The sequence below is a fragment of the Acinonyx jubatus genome, chromosome A2, assembly GCF_027475565.1.
Source record: "Acinonyx jubatus isolate Ajub_Pintada_27869175 chromosome A2, VMU_Ajub_asm_v1.0, whole genome shotgun sequence".
Lineage (NCBI taxonomy): Eukaryota > Metazoa > Chordata > Mammalia > Carnivora > Felidae > Acinonyx > Acinonyx jubatus.
In genome coordinates, this window is record NC_069383.1 from 113,660,538 (window position 1) to 113,684,204 (window position 23,667).

General features: G+C 40.7%; 1 protein-coding gene across 8 annotated transcripts in view; it reads left to right on the forward strand.

Annotated features, from left to right (window-relative positions):
- The window catches only part of TAMM41 (TAM41 mitochondrial translocator assembly and maintenance homolog), a 49,171-nt gene that overhangs the window by 5,903 nt on the left and 19,601 nt on the right, over positions 1-23,667 (forward strand). For 4 of the 8 annotated variants that reach the window (XR_003415071.2, XM_053218938.1, XM_027042660.2 and 1 more), the window contains exons 4-5: positions 7,140-7,290; positions 20,969-21,114. Coding sequence is in view for 7 of the 8 variants with exons in the window: in XM_053218938.1 (XP_053074913.1) it covers positions 7,140-7,290; positions 20,969-21,114 (297 nt within the window). In the remaining variant the exon portion in view is untranslated. Of the gene's footprint in view, positions 1-4,277; positions 4,427-6,346; positions 6,435-6,686; positions 6,754-7,139; positions 7,291-20,968; positions 21,115-23,667 lie in introns of those variants that run through there. The other 4 variants (XM_053218939.1, XM_027042665.1, XM_053218940.1 and 1 more) reach the window with 4 other exon arrangements.

Genomic DNA, 23,667 nt, shown 5'->3' on the forward strand with positions numbered 1-23,667 from the left:
TTTCGTCTTTGTGATTGCATTAAGATGGAACTCCAAGAAACAAAAATGCATTTCAGATTCCTTTAAGTCCTTATAAAATTCAGTGCCAAACAATATCCAAATATTACCCACACTACCCCTGCCTGCTCTCTAAAGATAGTCCAGTTGTCTGAATGGATCAGCCTCAGAGTCAGTACCTATAGATGGCAGTACCTTTGGATGGCAGAAGAGGTGCTCAGTGCCTCAATGGAGCCTCTATCAGCATGACCCAGATCACCATTTCGGAATGTAAGTGCCACAGGGCAGTTTTTGTCCACTGACGTATCCCATCAGTGCCTGGGACAATGCCTGGCACACAGTAAGCGTTCAGCAACCATTTGTTGAATAAAGGAATAAACCAGGTAGTCATTCAGAGGGGAGTAGATTCTGATCCACTTTCTTACTCTCCTCAGGCCAGTGGTGAGATCCTGCGATAAGTCCTTCCCTCATTTGGGATTCTACTAGAGGAGGCTATGGGGGGAAGGCTTCCCCCTGGGCATAAGAAAAAAGTGGAAAGGACTTGGACTTTTGACGTGTATTTACATATTACATTTCTTCTTTTTTGCTGATATATAGCCTATTTTCCATGAAGGAGTCTTTTCATGGTTTAAGAACTGTGTGACATAGTCACAGTTGCTAATGTCACAGCAAGGAACGGTTTTTGTGCTGTTAGAGAGTCTCAGGCCCCACAACAGGGTACATGGATTGTTCTCAAATGTTTCCCATAAGAGGGACTATGCTGCTCCCTTTTTTGTCATTTACGGCAAAAATTAAAGATTTATACAACCTTAGCTCACTTGGTTGTGCCATAAAAATCTCTCTTGATATACATGGGCAGTCACAATTCTCTTGCCTTGCTTCTGGGCTTAGAATTTAATAGTGCAGCTCATTAGAACATCCAGAACCACTTGATCAGGGCAATAGTTACATGGGTAAGTCTATATATGAAAATTTGTCAAGCTCTTCCCTTTAAACTTGTGCACTTCACTAAAAACATTTAAGTCCAGAAGCAATAGGCTTACTGAAATAACTTCATACTTATGTGGATGAATTTCTCATTTCTAAGCTGCATAATTAATAAAGACAATCTAGTAAAGCGGGATAATCAGTAAAATAATTGAACAAATAGATGTAATTGAAAATTTGTGTATGTTAATTTTCTTTCCATTTTTTCTTTTTTAATTTACAAAATGTGTAGCCTGATGGAAGAGTAATGCAAGTGGAATTAGAAGCCTTGGGTCTTATTCATTCATGCCACTTATTAGCTGTTTATGTGAACTTGGGAAACTTGTTTGATCTTTTTGAACCTCAGGTAATTTATCTAGGATAAATACAGTGCTTGTCCTGCCTGCCTCACGAAGGCAGTGACGAGTAGAAGCAGAACGGAAATGCTGGAAAGAACATGGGTATTTTAGACTCAGATCTAGGGCTTGGATCCCAGCTCTGACACTCCCCAGCTATGTGACCCTGCACCAATGACTTAATTTCCCTGAGCCTTGGCACATCCTCATCTGTGTATGAGGCTGACAGACACCAACCTTAAAAGGGATTTGAGAAATGCCTAAATCTAAAATGCCTGGCACTGGGCGCCTGGGTGGCTCAGTTGGTTGTGTCCAACTTCGGCTCAGGTCATGGTCTTGCAGTTCGTGAGTTTGAGCCCCACTTCAGGCTCTGTGCTGACAGCTCAGAGCCTGGAGCCTGCTTTGGATTCTGTGGCTCCCTTTCTCTCTGCCCCTCCTCCACTTGCACTCTATCTCTCTCTCTTTCAAAAATAAATAAACATTTGTGTAAAAAAAAAAAAAAAGAAAATGTCTGGCACTTAGTAGATATTCAGGAAATGATCTTTACTTTCTCTTTGTCCTTGCCTATCTCAGTTATTTTGAGATAAAGTGAGATACTGAATGTGAAAATGTTGTATTATGCTCTGTACTATGATTTGTGCTTACAATATTTCCATTTTTTTTTAAATAAGCTTTAGAAAATGAAACACCATGAAATCTCAGAATTTAAGCCCTGAAATGACCTCAGATTTCATCTAAATGTCACATATCCTGGTAAAATAAAACCAGCAACTCAAGACAAGTAGTAGCTGCTACACCCATCTTGATAAAAATTGCATTTCTCATCTAACTTGAAAAAGAAAATGTTATCAAGAATGATGACTATTCTTCAGGCTTATTAAGTTTCTAACTCAAGAAAACTAGGCTATCTTAAGAATCACTTGAAAATAACACATGGTAAAAAATAAAATCAAAAATTATAAATGGGCAAATTAACTTTCACCCATTAGCAGCTTCCCTATCACCTAGAAATCACTGCTAACCAGAGAATTCGGCGATAACTATCTTTAAACCAATGATTTTTGCCACTAGGTGGCAGCAAATAGTAATGAAACTTGAACAAATCTGCTAAAAAGAGGGTTGATAGCATTGTGGACAAAAAAAAAATAATTGAAGATCTTAGAATTGTGAGAATACGAGTGCGAATTCTTTGCTTTTATGTATTTTCAAAGAAGTATTTATGTTAAATGATATTGTCTAAAGCTCTAAAATTGTCTTCCATATTGCAAATAGAATTTCTCAGTTCATGTCTTTAAAAGGAATATACAGAGGGTATGTGGGAATTCACTGTACTTTCCAGTCAGTTTTGCTATAACTCTAAAACTGCTATAAAAAATAAATTTTATTAATAATAATAATAAAAAGAAATATAGGAGCGCCTGGGTGGCTGAGTCAGTTGAGTGAATGGCTCTTGATTTCTCCTCAGGTCATGATCCCAGAGTTGTGGGACTGAGCCCAACAAGTTCTATGTTGAGCGTGGAGCCTGCTTAAGATTCTCTCTCTCTCTCTCTCTCTCTCTCTCTCTCTCTCTCTCCCCCTCCCTCCCTCTCTCTCCCTCTCTCTCTCTCTCCCTCTCTCTCTCTCTCTCCTCCTCTCCCCCTCTCCCCCCCTCTCTCTCTCTCCCCCTCTCTCTCTCCCCCTCTCCCCCCCCTCTCTCCCTCCCTCTCCCTCTGTCCCTCTCCCCCACTTGTGTGCGTTCTCTCTCTAAAAATATATATATAAAAGAAATAAATATAAAATATAAAAAGATGGACGTTTCTGGAAAAAATTGAGTGTAAATTAAAGTTCTATTATACTTTACCATTAACTTACCTTGTAATTGAGGAGATGAACTATTTTTATTTCTAGGGCAGCTTTAAGTTTCCGAGTCATTTTAAGTCATATTTGTATGAAATATGAAATTTAAAGTATTTAACAGAATCTTGTGGCCAATCCTTTTTTAGGTCAAAAGAACTCTAAAGTAAAATTAAGTCATTCCCCTAATTTATTTAACCTAAGTTTGGGTTTTTGTATATCTATGTTTAGATAATTTGGCTTGAATTTTTAAGACATTCACATTGACATACAATGTCAATATTTTGCTAGTAATATAGCTTTTTTATAACAAATTATTGACATATAATTCATATATCATACAGTTCATCCACTTAAAGTGTTCAATTCAGTGGTTTTTAGTATATTCACAGTTTTGCAATTATTACCATATTGTAAATTTATTGATTTGCTTTTTGCAGATAGAAAATTCCCAGTGGTATTAAAGATCCCTGAAAGAGAGTTGGAAAACCTGACTTACTGGTTTGGGCTCTGCCCAGTTGTGAGCAAATGTTTGCGTCCCTAGCCTTTGAAATGCAAAATTTGAGCCATTAATATACTTATTCAGACAACTAAGTTTTTTCTCTGTGGTTACTAAAGGAATAAAAAAAATAATAACACCACATTGCTGACCCTGGAAAAGCCCGCAGTCCAACAGGCATATAATAAGGTTTCAACTAGCTCGAATGTTCAGTGTTTCTTCTTAGTCCTCAAGCAGTAACCATTTAGAAAAATTAGTCTTTCTGGTCATTTGGAATGGGAAACTTCTGTGAGAAGTGTCATTTGGTTGAGTGTTTGAACACTAGGTAGGGCTGTGTTCCTTGTGAACTGTAACTTCACTTTTTGCAATTCAAGGACTGTCTCCCTGTGACCGTATTATAGAGGAAACCACATGTGACTCTCTTTTTTTTCTGTTTTGAAAGGTACTCACAAATCTCTCCGAGTTGGGCTTTTGAAAGTCCCTTCAAGCATTGCCCCTTCCTCTTCCCAGTAAAGATTTTTCTCCTTGGCAGTAGTGCTAATGCTATCTGTGTGGTTCAGGTCGGGGCATTCCCAGTAAGATACAAACAGCTATTCACAAATCTGAGGACTTTCTTTTTTTCCCAGGCCTCTCTGGCAGCGTCCCAAGAGTTCGCTGGCTTTTCACTCTGAACCACAAATAACAGTGCTGCTGAGACAAGTTCCTAGGTCACCTTACACTGGAGAGCCAAATCAGCACAGTAGCAGAGTCTTCTGAATTGACATTTTTCCTTTGAGTAAGGATGCTTTTATTTTTACTCTCTTAACCTTAAATAGCAAACAGACTGCTTTTCTACAACCTAAGTAGAACAGCTTTCTTAGAGAACAAGTGTATTGCTTTGAATAGGAATGTTTTCCCCAAAGTTACTCTTTGCATCTGTGATTGGTTAGATCTCAGAATAACCTCTGTTTTTATTTTCTGTAAAAGCCACCAAAAAGAGAGAGGATGAAGAATTATTGAGCAGGACCTGATGAATGAGGATGACAAATAGGGTTTTGGAAGTAAACCTGTGTCACAGGGTTGTAGAAAGAGCTCTGGATAAATCAGGGACCTACGTCCTCTCTTGGGGTGCTTCTCAAGGGGGAGTCTTTTAACCCTCCGGGCCTCAGTCTCCCCATTAGTAAGATAAGGAGGTTCCCCTTCTAGATCCATGATTCTATATGGAATACAAAGTTCATGAAAGGTATTCAAGGAATAAATATAGGTGTTATTATAGCACCCTAACATAGCTTTTAATCATCTTTTCAAGATAAATTAACCAGCACCAAAAAAAAAAAAAAAAAAAAAGTTAGCCAGAACAGATCCCTAACTAAATGCATGAGAATAATTCAAAATATTTAGAGCAGGATTTACCAAGTATAAGGGTGTTACCCTGATTTTTGCCATGGACTCATTATGCAACCTTGGGCAAGTCAGGCTACTGGACTGCACCTTCATTTTACTTTCTGCAGATGATTGCAATAATGCTAAACTCACCCAAGTGCTGAAAGGCTTAATTAAGGGCTATTAAGTGCTGTAATTACAAGGGAGGAGTTGGTAGTAGTGAATAAAGTGGCTTACCTACCATTTGAGACGTTTGGATGTTATAAATATGCCCTTAGAAAAAAAAGTAGGGACAAAAGGTGAAAGATAGAAGTGAGGTTCTTAAGTTTATAAAATAGTTATGTTTCATAATGCTGTTTTTTACAATTAAAAAAAGAAACTCTATTTTGAGACAGACATCCCTCCTTTATCCTTGCCGTCCAATAAAACTTCAGAGTTTCTCATAGTGTATGTCTTTTATGTGCCATCTTAATTTTTCTCAGAAATCATCTTCCTTTGACAAATAAAAGGCAACTTAAGCCCTATTCTCTAGAATGGGAGAAGATTTGGTGACAGCGCCACATTGTGTACGGAAAACGAATCCATTTTGCTGGTGTGAGAGTCTTTATTAGGGACTTCTAGACCCCTTCCTTGTTTAGAAAATCAGTCCGAAGCAGCCTGATGGTTTATGGATCATGCTGGGAGTGTAAATTGGCACAGCCACTCCGAAGAGCAACTTGGCATTTCTGCTTCTAAGTATGTACTTGAAAGCAGTGGTTCTCAAAATGTGGTTCCTGGACCAGCAGCATTAACATTACTAGGGACTTGTTAGAAACGTACATTTTCAGGCCTGACCCAGGCCCACTGAATCAGAAACTCTGGGGGTGGACCTAATAATATGCATTTTCACAAGCTCTCCCAAGAGATTCTGGTGCTTATTAAAGGTGACAACCCCTCGCCCAGAGAAGCTCTTGAGTCACGCCGCAAGAAAGACCCAGAAGGAAGCTACGGGTCCATATGCAGTATCTCATGATCTAACCAACAACCTTATCAATTTGGTTCTGTTATTAACCCCATTTTATTGATAAGGGATTATGGCCATAGTCACAGAGCTAGTAAGAGGTGGAGCTGGGTCTTGAACACATTTTCTTTCTCTCCCCCCCCCCCCCATATTCCTTTTTCATTTATTTTTTTATTTATTTTTAAAAAGCTGGCCAACCAATATCATCAGTTCCCATACTTTTTAATGTTTTCACACCTGTGAGTACCCCAAACCTGGGCATCCCTGTCCTAGATCCCATCCCCAGCCCCCTGCCATCATAGCCTTGTTGAACACATTTTCTTGACTTTACAGTGCAGTCTTCAAAACAGAGAATCTCAGAACAGACTGGACCAATGTGTAGTTTAATGGACTTGGTGGAAGTCAAAGAGAGCAGCTTCTGGTGGGTGTATTCAGAAGAAAAATCCTTTTTATTGACCAAGTCACTCACTAGTACATGAGATAGTTTGCATTTATCATTTCATTCTATCTTTGAAACAATTCTTTGCTGCGTATTTATCCTCATGTTGTAGATGAGGACTTAAGTTCAGAGAAGTTAAATAATTTGCCCAAATTCACACAGCTAGTAAATCCCTAGACCTGAACCCATACCTATCCCCAAAGCCATCTGCTTCTACTGTCGCTAATTTTCTTTCCTTTTTCCTTAGTGAAGTTCAAAATAAAGCATGAAGTGCTTAGGTTATATATGGATAAGAACAAAGGTGAGTTCTAAATAAAGGAGTTAAACGCCTTTCTCTACCATGAAATTAAGTAAAGAAGACTGAGACTATAAAATTGTAAAATATAAAATTTCCCGAAGGACATGCATTCCTTTTATACTGACTTCTTTTTCAAAACCCATGGAGAGTTTATTCATTTGAGAGAAATTTTTCTTTCTTTTCTTTCTTGTATCTGATATCTTTGGTTTAGCATCAAATGCAAGCCTCTGGGATTGCTTATTAGAATAGCAATTATTTTGTGTTGGCTGGCCTAATCTTCTAAGATCTTTTGGGCTAAGGGTTTGGGACAGCTCCAGTGCATGTGTAAACCCGTAGCTTGAGCAATACTCTACTGCAATTTTTCTTCTGAATGTTCTGTTTTTTTGCAGGTGAAAATCATAGCAATGAATGAGAATGTTGCTCTTAGGTCAGCCCTTGATAAAAATCTGAAGAGTGCTGTGACCACGGCTTTCCTCATGCTACCCGAAAGCTTTTCTGAAGAGGACCTCTTTATAGAGATTGCTGGACTGTCTTATTCAGGTTAGTAGATCTGGTGCTCACGTTTTCTGCAAGGAGATTTGTTGTGCAGACCAACATTCCACTCCTCACGCTACACAGGAGGCATGGCACCCTTCGTCCTGGATCCCATCACTTCCCGTGCACGTTCCTGCAGGAACCCCATGATTTGCCTCCAAGGTCTCTCCTTCCCACATCTGTATATAGATCACCCCAGGGTAATCTTGCTGTTGTTGTTACTGTTCATTTTCATTTTGAAACAATTTCAAACTGACAGAAGAGTTTCAATAATGATACAAAAAACTCCCATATACCCTTTCCCCAGATTTGCCAATTTTAATGTTTCACCACACTTGTGTTGTCATTCTCTTTGTACTAGTGGTTTTCTGACTCTAGTGTGCATCAGAATCCCCTGGAGGGCTTGTAAAAACAGACTCCTGGGCCCACCCACACACAGCTGCTTTGGTAGGTCTGGGGGATGGAACCTAAGAATTTGTATTTCTGGAAAGTGGATGATGCCATTGCACCTCTATGGATCCCACTCGGAAAACCACTGCTCTCTCTGTATCTGCAAATACTGTATTATGTTTTTTTTTCCTGAACTATTTGAGAGTAGTTCATTCATATCCTGTCCCCATCAGGCCAAATGCTTCAGTATATGTTTCCCAAGAACAAGGATGTTCTCTTACGTAACCACAGTACAGTTACCAAATTCAGGAAGTTTATCACCAATACAGTACTTTTATCAAATTGAGGATCCATAGTCCATATGTTATTGCTGATCACAGTGATGTCCTTTTTAGTGTTTTTTCCCCCTCAAGTACATGATCCAGTCAAGGATCACATTTATTAAGATGTCCTCTCTCTTTTATCTTTTAATCTGAAACACTTCCTTAGCCTTTTTTTGTCTTTCATGATATTCACATTTTGAAGTCTCAGACCAGTGATGTTTGTGCCCTGACAAGCAGAGTTTTCTCTCTTCTAAGCAATCCATGGGGAGACATTTGAAGATCATGAATATATTCTGCTTCCCGTCAAACTTTCCTTCCTAGATTAAGCATTCAGTGATGATTCTTGCTTGAACCAGTCTTTACTATGATGGTTACAAAGTGGTGACTTTCCAGCTCCACCTCTCCTTGCACATAAAGGAAAAGCTTTCCCTTCTTCCCCATTCATTACTTTCTTTATCAATCTTAACTTCCTTTCCCTTTCTCCTTAAACCAGTTGTGTTCCTCAGATATGTCAAGGGCCCCCTTCAGAGGGGAAGGGGAAAGCTGAGAAAATAAAGCCCCTGGCCCCTAGCCCCTGACCTGGCCACAACCTGAGGGGAGTCCCCCTTCCTGTTTATTGTAGTAAGGATCTATGTAAAACTTCATTTACAAAAGAGTAGTCTGCAACTTTTAAAATAGTTTGAAAACCACTGTCTTAAATAAATGTCTTCTTTCCCAGCTTTTAAGTGTGAGTCAAGGAACTATGCTCAAAACGCTGCAAAAGCAGTTTACTCATTTTCTGAATCCCTGTACAGATAAGATTTCATGGAAATCTAATGCTGAAAGAGACCACTAAGGCCTGTTCTTCAGTCTTTTTTTTTCCCCGAAAGGCAGCTTGCAGGACTACAGCTGCAGTTGCAATACTGGGGAGAAAGGAAGTGACAAAACCTCCGTCTTGGTCGCTTCCAGCTCCACGTGGCAGCAGCCCTGCCTTTCGGCAGAAAGTGGAGGAGCAAAGGCTGGTGCGGCTAAGTACCAGGATGAATGGGCCTGCACGCCACATGTGGGCAAAAGGGGCCCCCATGCTCCCCTGTGAAGAAAGATAGACCCAGAGCCTTTTTTGAAGGGCTAACTTGGTGGGAGAGGTGCAGAGCCAATTTCTGCTTTGCCCACATCACTGCCGCTCTTCCATTTTCTCCCCATGATCAACATCAGCAGAGTGTTGGCTGGATTCTAGGAGTTCCTATACATTCTGAGCATTGACTAAAGAAGTTTATCAAATGACATAACTGCCTGCACCTATGAGCAGACTTTAAGTTAGCATTCAAGCTGCAATCAGTCTTCAGCTGACTTTTGCTTTGTCTCCTGGAAGGGCTGTGGTTTATACCCTTCTCTTCTCCTGTACTGTGAAACAGGTACTGGGTGTTCAGTGAGTACTTGCTGACTCTTAACAGTATCATTCTCTGTTTTTGCTTCTTTTATAATAATTATTATACAGCAGTATAGCAGTGCTATACCAGACACAGATAGGTAGGTGGGTAAGTAGATAGATGAGTAGGTAGGTGGGTCGAGGGGAGGTTAGTTATATAGAAAAGTCGATCATTTATTCCATCATTGAAACCTCACACAACAAGCCTGTTTGTTCAACAGACATTTCCAGTGTGCCTTCCATGTGGCACACACTGCTCCAGGTCCTGGGTATATACTGGTGAGCATGACGTGAGTGAGACTCCTCAAGGAGTTCATGTTCTTTTTTTTTTTAATTTTTTTTTCAACGTTTATTTATTTTTGGGACAGAGAGAGACAGAGCATGAACGGGGGAGGGGCAGAGAGAGAGGGAGACACAGAATCGGAAACAGGCTCCAGGCTCTGAGCCATCAGCCCAGAGCCTGACGCGGGGCTCGAACTCCCGGACCGCGAGATCGTGACCTGGCTGAAGTCGGACGCTTAACCGACTGCGCCACCCAGGCGCCCCAAGGAGTTCATGTTCTCTTAGGTAGAGCCAGACAGTAAAGAAGCAGTAAGGTCATTTCAGAGAGTGGTAAGCGCAATGAAGAGAAGAAAATAACTCAAGATGAGGGCCACCGTAACGGTGGATAGTCAGGGAGGACCCTCTAAGGTAGTGATGTCTGAGCTCATATCTAATAGTGGCATGGAGCTTGCCCTGGGCTCCCAGGAGAAGGGCAGAGAGAGAGAGAGTGAAAGAGAGTGCGCTTCCTATGAGGCAGGTCCTCACCTTGGTGTGCCTGGCTCCAACTTTCTCAGCTTCCACTTTTTCCCATTTCTTATCTGGTCTCCTCTTGCTCTCTTATCATTATATTATTTATTGCTTAACCCAGATTTGGATCTGAGAATTTGACCAAGGATCCCACATTACTCATCTCACGGAGGTTGGCTTCTTTTTACTGCAAAATGTAGGACACAACATTTGGCACATGTTCTCCAGAGGGAACCGAATCCAGCTTGGTGCGGTCCCTAGCTTATATGTGAGACACTCTGCAAAGAGCATTCTTTTAGCCAGTGGTTAGAACTGGGAACATACTTTTCCATTAGGACAACATTATATGATGGTTGTTCCTAGGCCAGGACACAGCACAATTAATGGTTACGTACTCTATAATATAATGGAATTAAAGTGGAATAGTGAGGATAGGGAAGGATCTAGGCCCTGCAGGTAGATACCTTTCACAGATATGAGACCTGCCTCAGGCCATGTGTTGAAAGGCAAGCTTTTCCTCTTGCCTTTCCTAGACTTCTGAGAACCTAGTATCCTTGAACTGATTGGATTCTAACCTTTCTGCAAATCACCTAAATCTCCCAAGCCCCCGGAATATTTCAAACTTTAAATTATCCACCAATCTCATTTTTATTTACAGCTTTGACATTTATTTTGCACCGTTTCCATGTGAGAGACAATATGTTGTTCCTAACCTGCGTAGGTCAGCATTTCTCCCTGGAAGGGGGTGGGGATGGGGAGACAGGAAACAGCATCTCTCCATATTATTGGGCAAGTTTCTGCCCGTGGTTACTAGCACAGACAAGAGCTGTCTGTATTACTAGCAGTAATAATAACCCCTTACAATTTTATATAGTATTTAAGGATCACTTTGCCTTGGGGGTCGGTCTTGATGGCTTTGTTGTAAATGATGGTGAGAAAGGAGTAGGTGGAAGATGAGAGCCTGAAAATTGGGAAGGCGAAAGCTTTCTAATCCTTCACTTATTCTTAGAAGTCAGCATTTAAGTAAACAGAAAAGGAAAACCAAATGAGCTTTAAAGGGTCACCTTGACCTTTCTCATGTAAGTACAAACTATTAAAATGACTAATTTTACATAATGATCCTGGTTTAACATTTATCAAATGAATCAGCGTCCCATACCTCATGAAGAATTAAAGCTATAATTTCTGCTCTAAGGAACTTCACATTAATAAACATGCAGTCATAGTGAGTCAGTGATAGGCTTAAAAACAACACGTGTAAAAAAAGCAGGGAGTGTGAAAGAACACAGCTTGTTTAGGGAAGAAGGAATAGATAGATGTAACTGAAGTCCGTGGTTCATAGTAGGAGAAAACAGTAGTCATTATTATGTGCCAGGAACGACGCTCAATATTTTTGATTGAATAACTAGTTTAACCTTCACAATAACCCGTTCCTTTGACTGTGTGCTGATTTATTGCCCAATTTTAAGATTAGAAAACTGAGGGCCAAATCTGTCTAAGGTCATTTGTCTGGTAGGTTAGTAGGTAGTGGAGCTAGAATGTTATTTATTTATTTATTTATTTATTTATTTATTTATTTAACCTTTTTTTATTTTTGAGACAGAGAGAGAGACAGAGCATGAATGGGGGAGGGGCAGAGAGAGAGGGAGACACAGAACCGGAAGCAGGCTCTAGGCTCTGAGCCATCAGCCCAGAGCCTGACGCGGGGCTTGAACTCATGGACCGCGAGATCGTGACCTGAGCTGAAGTCAGATGCTTAACCGACTGAGCCACCCAGGCGCCCCTATTTATTTATTTTTTAAATGTTTATTTATCTTGAGAGAAAGAGAGAGTGAGGGAGGGGCAGAGAGAGAGAGACAGACAGAGAGAGAGAGAGAGAGAGAGAGAGAGAGAGAGAGAGAGAGAATCCCAAGCAGGCTCCACACTGTCAGTGCAGAACCCAACATGGGGCTTGAACTCACAAACCCTGAGATCATGACCTGATCTGAAATCAAGAGTTAGATGCTTAGTAGGGGCACCTGGGTGGCTCAGTCAGTTAGGCATCTGTCTTCAATTCAGGTCATAATTTCACAGTTCCTGAGTTCAAGCCCCATGTCCAGCTCTGTGCTGACAGCTCAGAGCCTGGAGCCTGCTTTGGATTCTGTGTCTCCCTCTCTCTCTCTGCCCCTCCCCTGCTTGTGCTCTGTCTCTCTCTCTCCGTCTCTCAAAAATAACTAAACGTTAAAAAAAAAGAGTCAGATGTTTAACTGACTGATCCACCCAGGCTCCCCTGGAGCTACAATTTTAGCCCAGACTCTTCACCATTTAACTTCACTGCCTCTCTGGTATTTTGGAGAAGAGGTTGTGCCCTGGCCAGGCCAGGCAAGGCATTGAATACAAAGGTAAATGAAAGTGGAATTTGACACCCTGTACACAAGCAGGAGCCACAGGTTTCAGGCATTGCAAGACGGTGGGAGATTCATTGCTGTGGAAAGATCATTTTGCCAGCACTGTGCAGGAGGCAGAGAGACTAAAACAGGAAAAAGTCTTACTCAACAAATAATGATGAGAGTCTCCTATGCCAAGCACTCTTTAAGCTCTGGGAATGAAGGAAGTAATTAAGGCAGGCATTGTCCCTGCCACTGTGGGGCTTTGATTCTGGTTGAAAAGTCAGTCAGCAAACACATGGCAGCACTAGAACAGGGGAGGGAGGCGAATGTGTACATGTTACATTAGTGTAACCAGGGAAGGCCTCTGGGGGAGATGGGGGATGACATCTGAACTGAGCACCACAGATGAGGACCCATGTGGAGGGCCCCCTCCCACCATGAGAGCCGTGCAAGCAGACAGCAAGATAGTTAGGACTGTGTTCGCATTTGGCCGGCTGTGCATCCCCAGCCTCTGGGACAATGCCATGGTACATAGTGGGCACCCTGCACATCTCTGTTGGGTGGATAGACAGGGCGTGAATGGTGATGAGGGCTCGAACTAGAGCAGCACCTCAGAGAAACGTACAAATTCAAATTCGTGTCAAGTCCTTAACTTCTTAAATCAAGTATCTTATTTTGTACCTTGCTTTTTTTTTTTTAAACATTGTATTACTTCACCAAAACAGAATTAGTGAAGCGTTTAAGAGCTGAGACTCTAGAGTCAGAGGCCTGGGTTCGAATCTCAGCTGCACTCTTAATTTTTTTGTTTTTAGGCAAGTTTCTTAGCACCTTGTGACTCAGTTTCTTCATTTCTAAAGAAGGGTTTTATATGGATTAAATTAAATCATACATGTAAATGTACTTAACACAATGGTTGGCACACAGAAAATGCTCAGCCATTGTTATCTTAGATACGTGGTGTTTATAGATACTAACATAGCCACTTGAGGTTGTAGACAAAAGAAAGAGAAAGATGGCAGTCAGCCCTGACTTTGAAGACTAGCTTTGTAGAAGTGCTTGAACCTCTCCGAGCCCATTTTCTTTTTGTAAAACAAAAAGAACTGTTCTATAATAAGGTTTTCAATGAGATAATATATATAAAAGTCCCAACATCATACCTCATTGATAGTTGGTTCTCAGAAAATGATTACTGTTATTATTCATTACTGTTATCGTGTATCATTGCTGGCCGCGTTAAGTTTTTCTTAAGTTGAGACACCATTATTTGCTCGTTCAGTGGTAGATGGACACTCAGTTTGGCTCCATTTATCATTTTATTAATGACACTGCTGTGAATCACTTTGGAGAAATTACTTTGTAGGGGAAGGGGGCAGAGAGGGCCATGAACTTCCTTGGATATGTTCTCCAAAATGGAATTATATTGTTAGTTATAAGAATTACAAAACTTGTTACATGTTGCCAAGTAGTGCTTGTCAAAATTAGGAGGCGTTAGAGTTCACTTACATCAAGTGGATTATTTGGCCCTTTCCTGTCCTTGAGAAGTAAAAAACACCTTTAAGCACTCTTGTGTAAAAGAGAGAATGGGTTTCTTTCAATGCCAGGTTGTCTGAATTCAGGCTCAGCTACTTCTAGGAATAAGACAAAGCAAGGAAGTTGCCAGTTGAGTGATTCTTGGAGGAAAAAAAAATTAGTAATGGGTGCCAGCCCTGTAAAGTGTGAGTAAACATCCTCATTTCTGGACCCTGGTAAGAGCCAGTGAAGAAACTTTCTCTGGAGTGAGAGTTATTAAGTTTTATTCTATGAAAGTCACACCATCTGAAACCTTGCAAGCAGTGTCACTGGATAACTTGCATATTGGAGATTGACTATTTCAGTAATTTGGAAGCATATTTCTCTCTGCTTGCCAAGCTTGAGCTTTTGCTGAAGCCTCAGTTGGAACTCTGTGCTTAGTCACTTGGTAATTTCTGAGAAAGCAGTACTCCAGAAGGGATATTAATTGTCAATAATAGCTAATGTTTTTGGATTACTTACTGTGTGTCAGATACTGTTCTAAGTGTTTTACATGTATTAACTCATTTAATCCCTGAATCTTATAAACTAGCTACTATTATTGCTTCCATCTTACATTTGAGGTAGTGAAGCCCAGAGAAGCTAAGTAGCTTGTAAGCTTGGATTTAAACAAAAGTGGTCTGGCTCTAGAACCTTTGCTCTTCTACAAAGAATCTGTGGTGGCGGGTGTGATTCCTGGTTCATACGTGGGACAGTCTTCCCCCAGGCCTCAGGGCCCTGGATGTGGCTCCCCACCTCCCTTCCTCCCCCACCCCCACACCCACCTTGTCATCTTTTTATGCTTGTGTTTTTTCCACAGCACTTCCTGTTGTCTGATACACTCGTTATTTTATTCACTTGTTGGTTTGTCTTTGGTCTCTGTTCCACTACTAGAATGTAAAGGGCAGAAATGTTTGTCTTTTTTGGCTCACTCTACCCCATGCTTATAATGGTACCTGACACATACTAGGTGAATGAACAGATAAATGGCTGTGATACTGGTGCCTTCCTGAACCAATATCGTAAACCCGATTCCTCCGTGTCTCTTTCTACACTCAGCCATTTTGTGTTCACTCAAGTATGAAAAGAAAGGTGATTCAAATTTGTATCACCAAGTGCATCAGCTGTTTATTCTTATCTCATTCTCTTCCACATTATGAGTTAGTGGGATATGGTGCCTTTTCTGCCACCATGGAGATATTTTGGGAGTTGCAATTTGAATGGTGTGTTAGACCGCCTCCTAGACATGCTGTCTTAGTCATCTTAAAATAGGTATTATTTTGTACACATGCAAAAGAATGAAGTTGGACTCCTAACTCATACTATGTAGAAAATTAACTCAAAATGGATCATGGATATAAGAGCTAAATCTATAAAGCTCTTAGAGTGACTTTGGGTTAGGTAGTGGTTTCCTAGATAGATACCAAAAGCACAAACAACAACAACAAAATAGATAAATGGGAAAAATAGATAAATGGGAGAAGAGATTTACAAATCATGTATCTGATAAGGAACTAGTATAAAGAATTCTTGGAATGCAATAAAAAAACAAGTAACCCAGTATAAAAATGGGCAAAGAATTTGAATAGACATGTTTTCAAAGAAAGTATACAAATAGCAAGCAAGCACATGAAAAGATGCTTGGCATCATTAGTCATTAGAGAAATGCCAGTTAACGCCACAGAAACAGTGCTTCATACAATGGCTATAATCAAAAAGACAAGAACAAGTGTGGATGAAGATGTGGAGAAGTTGAAACTTGCATGCATTGTTGGTGGGATTATAAAATGGTGAAGCTGCTTTGGAAAAACAGTTTGGCCGTTCCTGAAAATATTAAACATAGAGTTACCATATGGCCCAGCAATTCTACTCTTAAGTATCTACCTAAGAGAAATGAGAACACATATCCACACGAAAACTTGTACACAAATGTTCATAGCAGCATTATTCAAAAAAAAAAAAAAAAAATAGCCCAAAAGTAGAAACAACCCAAATGTCCCTCAGCTGAGGAATGGATAAAAAAATGGGGTATATCTATCCAATGGACCATGATTTAGCCATGAACAGGAATGAGTATTAATACATGGTACAACATGACAAACTTTGAAAACATAACACTAAGTCATAAAAGACCATTTATTGTACAATTCTATTTACATAAAATGGGCAGAATGGGCAAATCTACACATACAGAAAGTAGATTCGTCTTTATCTAGGGCTGGGGTTGGAAGGGTGGAGGGAGACAGAGAATGGCTGCTAATGGGTACAGGGTTTCTTTTAGGGAGGCCAAAATGTTCTAAAATTCAATGTTATATAACCCTCTAATATATTCTAAAAATACTTAAAAAATTGAATTGTATATTTTACATGTGTGAATTGTATGGTATGTGAATTACATCTCAAAAAACGCTGTTAAAAAAAAGAATATTATTTTGCCATATCAACATCCAATTTGGGCTCCTTTTCTTAAACACTACCACATAAGAAATTCCACTTCCGTAACCCTCACTGAAATGATCTCTTTTCACAGCACTTGCTGCCTCAAGCAGGGCGTATATCTTTATACCTCTGATGTCTGGCACAGCTTCTGGTACTTACTAGCCACCCAAATATTTATTGAACTGAAATAGCGGCAGTGTTGCAGTTAGTTTAAGAGAAAAGTTAGCCAGTTATTATCTTCAAGGACTCAGGGCCTCCTCTGCCCTCTATCCTTTCCCCGTCCCAAATACATTATCACAGCAACATTACTGTCTACTTTCCTATTTATGAAGCATTCTCTACTGCCTTAACTCACTTAAATCTAAAAAGGACTCTGTGTGGCACCTGGGTGGCTCATTTGACACTGACACCCAGTGAGTGTCCACCTCTTGATTTCAGCTCAGGTCACGATCCCAGGGTTGTGAGATCAAGCCCTGTGTCAGGCTCTGTGCTAAGCATGGGTCCTGCTTGGGATTCTCTTTCTCTCTCCCCACCACTGCACATGCTTGCGCGTTCTCTCTCTCTCTCTCAAATAAAAAAATAAAAATAACCTTGTGAGGTCAGTATGATTGTTATAGCCATTTTACAGAGAAGAAACCGACTCGGAAAGGTTAATCTCCAGTCCCCCTGAGACCCTGCCAGACTTGAGAGCCAGGGCCTTACCACTGTATGCTGTAGCCCCTTACATCCCTACCTTGGTAATAAGGCCCCTGACCACTGGAGGCATGCTAGAATCACAAAGCAGGCTGACTGCAGATGCTTCACAAGTTTCTGGGTTTGTTTCATTTCAAAGTTGAAGAGAAATTATCCTTTTGGTTACCCATTGTTACTAGACTGGCGGTTCTCTGGCTGGAGTGGTCAAGATTTAAACTTATCAGTCGAGGTATAAAATAAAAGCAGTCAGTTTTTCTCAGTCCCTGTGTTTTGTTGCAAACATCTCTGGAGGTAAGAAAACTTGATTCTTATGATCAAAATGCTGGGTCATGCTGTGCCCACGATTTTATTCATGTTGTTCTGAAGAAGCAGGTCATAAGCCCATTCGCTTGCTCTTCCCTGTGGCTGACCTAGTTGTGCTGCACGGCAGCTGGACAAATTCAGTTCAGCAGACATTTACTGATGGTGCCTTCCCTGTGCCAGGCAGCGCACAAGGAGCTGGAGATGCAGGGGTGGAGAAGCCCCAGTCCTTGCTCTCAGAGAGTCCCTAGTATTTTCCAGGTCTTTCCTTTAATCACGACATGCCATTGTTCTTTTGGCGAGGATTTGCATTAGTCGGCTTTTACATTTTAGTAAAATACAGCCACTCTTTCAGAAAGTTACTGTCTAACATACAAGAACACTTCGTGGAATGCACAGAAAGAGAAGAAATGACACAAATGTGTAGAACTCAGCAATGATGCAAACTGATGTTTCACTTCAGAGCCAGCCAGGTTGGATTCAGAGTTGGATGATGTCCTATCCCTTCAAAGATCAATAGAATCCATTTATAGGCTCTAAATAAAAGCATAAGGATTTACACAAAGGAAAGTTAACCCAGCTCCTCCCCATTCACATTTGCCAAGTTAGCACGTCAGCATCCCATGCATCTGTTTAAAAATGCTAGAGGGGCGCCTGGGTGGCTCAGTCGGTTAAGCATCCGACTTTGGCTCAGCTCACGATCTTGCGGTCTGTGAGTTTGAGCCCCGCGTACCGCTCTGTGCTGACAGCTCACAGCCTGGAGCCTGCTTCGGATTCTGTGTCTCCCTCTCTCTCTCTGCCCCTCCCCTGCTCGTGCTCTGTCTTTCTTGCTCTCAAAAATAAATAAAATATAAATTTTTTTAAATAAATAAATAAATATGCTAGAAGTAATGTGCCAACATTATAGAAGTGAGGGAAATGGAGGAAAATTGCAAAGTAGTGTTAACACTAGTCCCCTAAAATATCACTCCCCTGATACTGAGAGGTGGCTGGACCTTTGCACCTCAATCTCTTCATCTATAAAATTGGGAATACTTAGTACCTTCTTTAGAAGGCTTTGCCAGGACTAAACAAAGTAACAGTGCAAAGCACACACATACCACAATAAATGTGTACTTATTAGAGCAAAAATAATATTTTTCTGTAATCTTTTTGTCCTGTTTTCCCTGTTTGTTTTTTACAAAGTTTTCTTGTACTTTTGTGTCTTAGTTTCTTGCTTATTATGTGATCATTTTCCATCTCACTGTGTGTGACTACTGTAATTCTTTAATGGCCATACGCTTCTGTGGTAGGGTGTGGGTGTACCACTGTAATTTATCCATTCCCCTGCTGTTGGACTTTTGGGCTGCTTCCAGTGTTTCGGTATTATAAATGGTGTCTCAGTGAACAGTTGTATGTATGTAGCATATTCACTTACTTACTGGGTCATTTCATCTCCATCCTTGTTGCCCTGATGCTAAATGGGGTATAGAATACTATCTACCTGAGAGGATAGGGATGTGCGGATTGAACGAGGTAATACAGCAAAGCACTTGCAACAGTTCCTGGCCCTACCAGATGCTCAGCGGACATTACCACCTGACCTCTGTTTGGGTCTGTTTCTTTAGGCTCACTCTCCAGAGATGGGGTTGTCTCATTCCCTGCTTTCCGAAGGATTTTATCAGTTTATGAAGTCGATAATATTATATGAAAGGACCGATTTCTCTGCACTCTCTCTGGCAGTCATCCCAAGATGTAACTATGTTAACTCTCTTTCCCTTTAAAATAGTGAAAAAAATAAGTTTGTTCATATTTGGGCAGCCTGTTATGACCGGAACGCATTTCTGCTCACTGCCCTGAACAGATCTGATGTGCCAAGATTAGGTTCCAGAGGCTGTTTCTAAGTCTGTTTTCATGAAGCTTGCAGTCCCCCGCTGCTTTCCATAAAATTGTAGCATAAATTGGTCTTCGGAAGCTTCAAAACCCAGCATATTTTATTCCTTACTGAAGTACATACTATTGGGTGTCTTTATTTTTTCCAAAACAAAGCAGAAGTTTGCTCTAGGAATACCTGTAGTGGCCCATAAGAATTTCAATGATCCCTCCTCTCCTGTCTCCCCAGAGGAAATAAATTGGCAAGGTTCACCGTATGTTTGGGTTTGCCCAGTTTTTACTTATCCTAGTGTAATTACTCATCATGCCACCTTCACTCTCAGAAGCGACCTGGTTTGGATGATGAATTACACTGTCACCTCTTCCCCAGGAATTTCTCAGCAGCTGGGGTATCTCCCTACACTTGCTACCTCACCATTTACATGGAGGACTTTCTCCCTGTCCAACAAAAGCTTCAGCCACAGTGGAGGCAAAAGCTTCAGCCTCCCAGGTAACTGGGAGGTCCTCACATGTGCCCAGCCTGTTTTGAATGCACATTAGCCCAGTAGGCATTCCCTCAAGTTTTCACATTTTATCATCTCCCTCCCCTCCCCCATCTTGCTGATAATTGTCATAGGCAGGCCAGGGCACTTAAATTTATGTCAGAAGTAGTGTTATCCTTCAGAACTATATATTCTGCAGCTCAATTCATCCTCACATTTACCTCACATGTAGGTAAATGTAACATTCCTCATTCCTTACCGGTTGCAACTTAAAAAATGATACCTGCTTTCAAGAAGTTCATCTTAAACATAAACCTCTTCTTACTAGAACTTTTAACACTCACTGCTCTTGTGCTCAAATATAAGGTCCTTTTATATTCATCAAGTATCTCAGAGGCACTCATGCAAACGCAGGAAAAAGGTTCAAGCTGAGTAAGCAGTAGCAAGTAGCAATAGCAAGGACGCATCTAAGGAGACACACAACCCCCAGCTCCATGATTGGTCCCAGGCAGAGTTTTGTTCACAGGATGAACCATCATAAGTATAGGACCTTCTACATTGGAAAAACAAAAACAGGGAAGCCTGGGTGGCTCAGTCGGTTGAACATCCGGCTTTGGCTCAGGTCATGATCTCACGGTTCATGAGTTCAAGTCCCGCGTCGGGCTCTGTGCTGACAGGTCAGAGCCTGGAGCCTGCTTCAGATTCTGTGTCTCCCTCTCTCTCTGCCCCTCCCCCACTCATGCTCTATTTCTGTCTCTCTGTCAAAAATAAACATTAAAAATTTAAAAAAAAAAAAACAAAAACAAAAACAAATCCGCTTCTCAATGGTGATTACCTTTTGTGCTTAGGTAACCAGCATAAAGGGCTTTATGATTTGGAGGCTCTCTTTTCCCCTAACAAGCATCCGCATTCTTTGGGTAATGTATTCACGGCTTCAAAGAGGAAAAGCAAATGTTTTGAATGTGGGATGCTGCTATCTTGAGCTAGTGCAGGATGAATTTGGGGCTGTAGTTTATAGATTAGGATGTGGACTCTCAAGGAAAAATTTGTTTTTCCATTTGTTTTAACCAGGCGACTTTCGGATGGTGGTTGGAGAGGATAAGACAAAAGTGTTGAATATTGTGAAGCCCAACATAGCCCACTTTCGTGAGCTCTATGGCAGCATACTGCAGGAGAATCCCCAAGTGGTGTATAAAATCCAGCAAGGCAGACTGGAGGTAAACTGTGTGTGGGAAATAATTTACATTGTTCCTAAGGCAAGAGCTATTTTAAGAGGAAGAAGTAAGGGTTAGAACAGTATGACTAGTGTGATAACATTTGCAGTTTAAAAAGTAAGTTTCATATGGAAACATACTCTTCTGTGTATTTGGAATAATGCTAAAAAGTAACACAAGAGACTAGTAATAAGAGGCCACCTTTGGGGAGAGGAACCAGGGCTGACATGGGAGAGGGACCTGTCTTCACCACGTTTATCTTTTTTTGCCATTTGAAATTCTTATTATGCATACTAATTACCAATCAAAAATGAGTGAAAATAAACTCTCAGATTTACCTTCTTTTCGTCCCCAATCCCATTTGTGTCCCCAGATGTAACCTTACTGACAGTTTGGCATATATTCTCCCAGATCTTTTGTGTGCATTTTTGTATTTATTTGTACATATACACCTGTATGAAGAAGTTTGGTCTTTGGTTTTATTTTATATAAATGGACTCTTACTTACACATATTATTCTGATGCTTATTTTTTCCCCAGTTGTTATGTTTATTATGTCTTGGAACTTTCCTTTTGAAATATCAAATAAAACTTTCAGAGTATCTTTAAAAATTATATTATTAAGTATTTGAAAATAAGTATTAAAGAACTTTTCCTTTGAGGAAAGTGATTTGGATTTAAGGGTTTTTTAACTATAAAAAACACAGGTTTTTATTTTATGTTTAGCATAAAGAACACTGTATTTTACCTTTTTTTTTTTAAGAGACAGAGAGGGACAGAGCACAAGCAGGGAAGGGGCAGAGAGAGAGGGAGACTCAGAATCCCAAGCAGGGTTCAGGCTTTGAGCTGTCAGCATAGAGCCTGATGCAGGGCTCAAACCCACGAAAGTGAGATCATGACGTGAGCCAAAGTCAGAAGCTCAACGACTGAACCACCCAGGCACCCCTGCATTTTACTTTTTTAAAAAAAAAATTTTTTAACATTTATTTATTATTGAGAGACAAGGAAAGATAGAGCATGAGCATGGGAGGGGCAGACAGAGGAGGAGACACAGAATCTGAAGCAGGCTCCAGGTTCTGAACTGTCAGCACAGAACCCGACTAGAACTCACAAAGCTGAGATGATGACCTGAGTCGGTTGGATGCTTAACCTACTGAGCCACCCAGGCACCGCCCCCCACCCTGTATTTTACTTTTTTAATGCTCTTCCTCTTCCAAATAAAAGGGACACCTAATAAGGTTTTTTTTTTAATTTTTACTTTTGTCAACATAATGCATGCATATGGGTTTTTTTTTTTTAAGTCTACTTATTTATTTTGAGAGAGAGGGAGAGAAAGAATCCCAAGCAGTCTCTGCACTAGCAGCACAGAGCCTGATGCAGGGCTCAAGCTCATGAACCGCGATCATGACCTGAGCCGAAACCAAGAGTGGACACTTAAGTGACTGAGCCACCCAGGCACCCAACATGCACGTGGTTTAAAAACCAAGTGGTACCTCACAGTTTATAACGAAAAGTAGCGGTTCCCTCCTGTGCACTTTCCTACTCCTCAGTGCTGCTTCCCAGAGGTGAGGGCTACCCTCTTGCTAGAAGGCCCGATGTTTACCTCCATGTCTCTAAACAATATGATTTGACTGTTATTTCTTGCTTTCCCCTCTTTTATGCTGCATTTTTGTCACCCGTCTGTGAAAGAAGAGGATTGTTTTACTCTTATGCCACTCCCATCAACGTGCTGACTCACGCATGTGCGTACGCACCCCCACCCCCCCCACACTTCCCTTGCCACCTCACTTCCTCTTGCTTCACATATAGTTATTTCATAATTTTCAGTTAGGTTAATATTCAATATTTATTATGAGAACTTATTTTTCTTCATTGCTGAAGTATATTACTATGAAACTTCCTTTCCTGAACAAATTTGTTTTTCTTGGAGTTAATAATTGTCTCATTTTCTTCATTTGCTTGGTTTTCTGTGTACCTATCACTAATTCATACCCTCTTATAAATCTTTATAGCTTCTCCCCTTATAGACAAACATCAGGCATTTTCCGTTTCTTGTTTTTCTTGGGGACATTTCTTCCTGGAGCCCTGCGTACCCTGTCTTTTCTGGACTGGTTGTTTTCTAGGCTTGCTGCACAGCTCTTCTCCTGGAACATCTTTTCATTATCACCCTGGGGATTTTTTCTGCCTCTCTTCTTTGGTAATTTTTTATTTTCTGCATCTTTTATCTTCCTCTTTCATGGTAACACTTTAATTTTGGTGAATTGTACCTTCTAGTACTTCTCTAACATTGGTTGCGAGGAAGGTAAATTTTTTGAGACTATGTACATCTGGAAATTCTACCCTTGCACTGACTGATGGGGTCCATATCACATTCTAGGTTGGAAATAATTTTCCCGTAGACTTTTTAAGTCGTAACTTCACTTCTTCTAGTTTCTGAGTGTTGTGTTAAAAAGTCCAGCGGCAGGGGTGCCTGGGTGGCTAAGTTGGTTAAGTGTCCAACTCTTGGTTTTAGCTCATGTCGTGATCTCACAGTTCTTGGGATCAAGCCCTGCATCA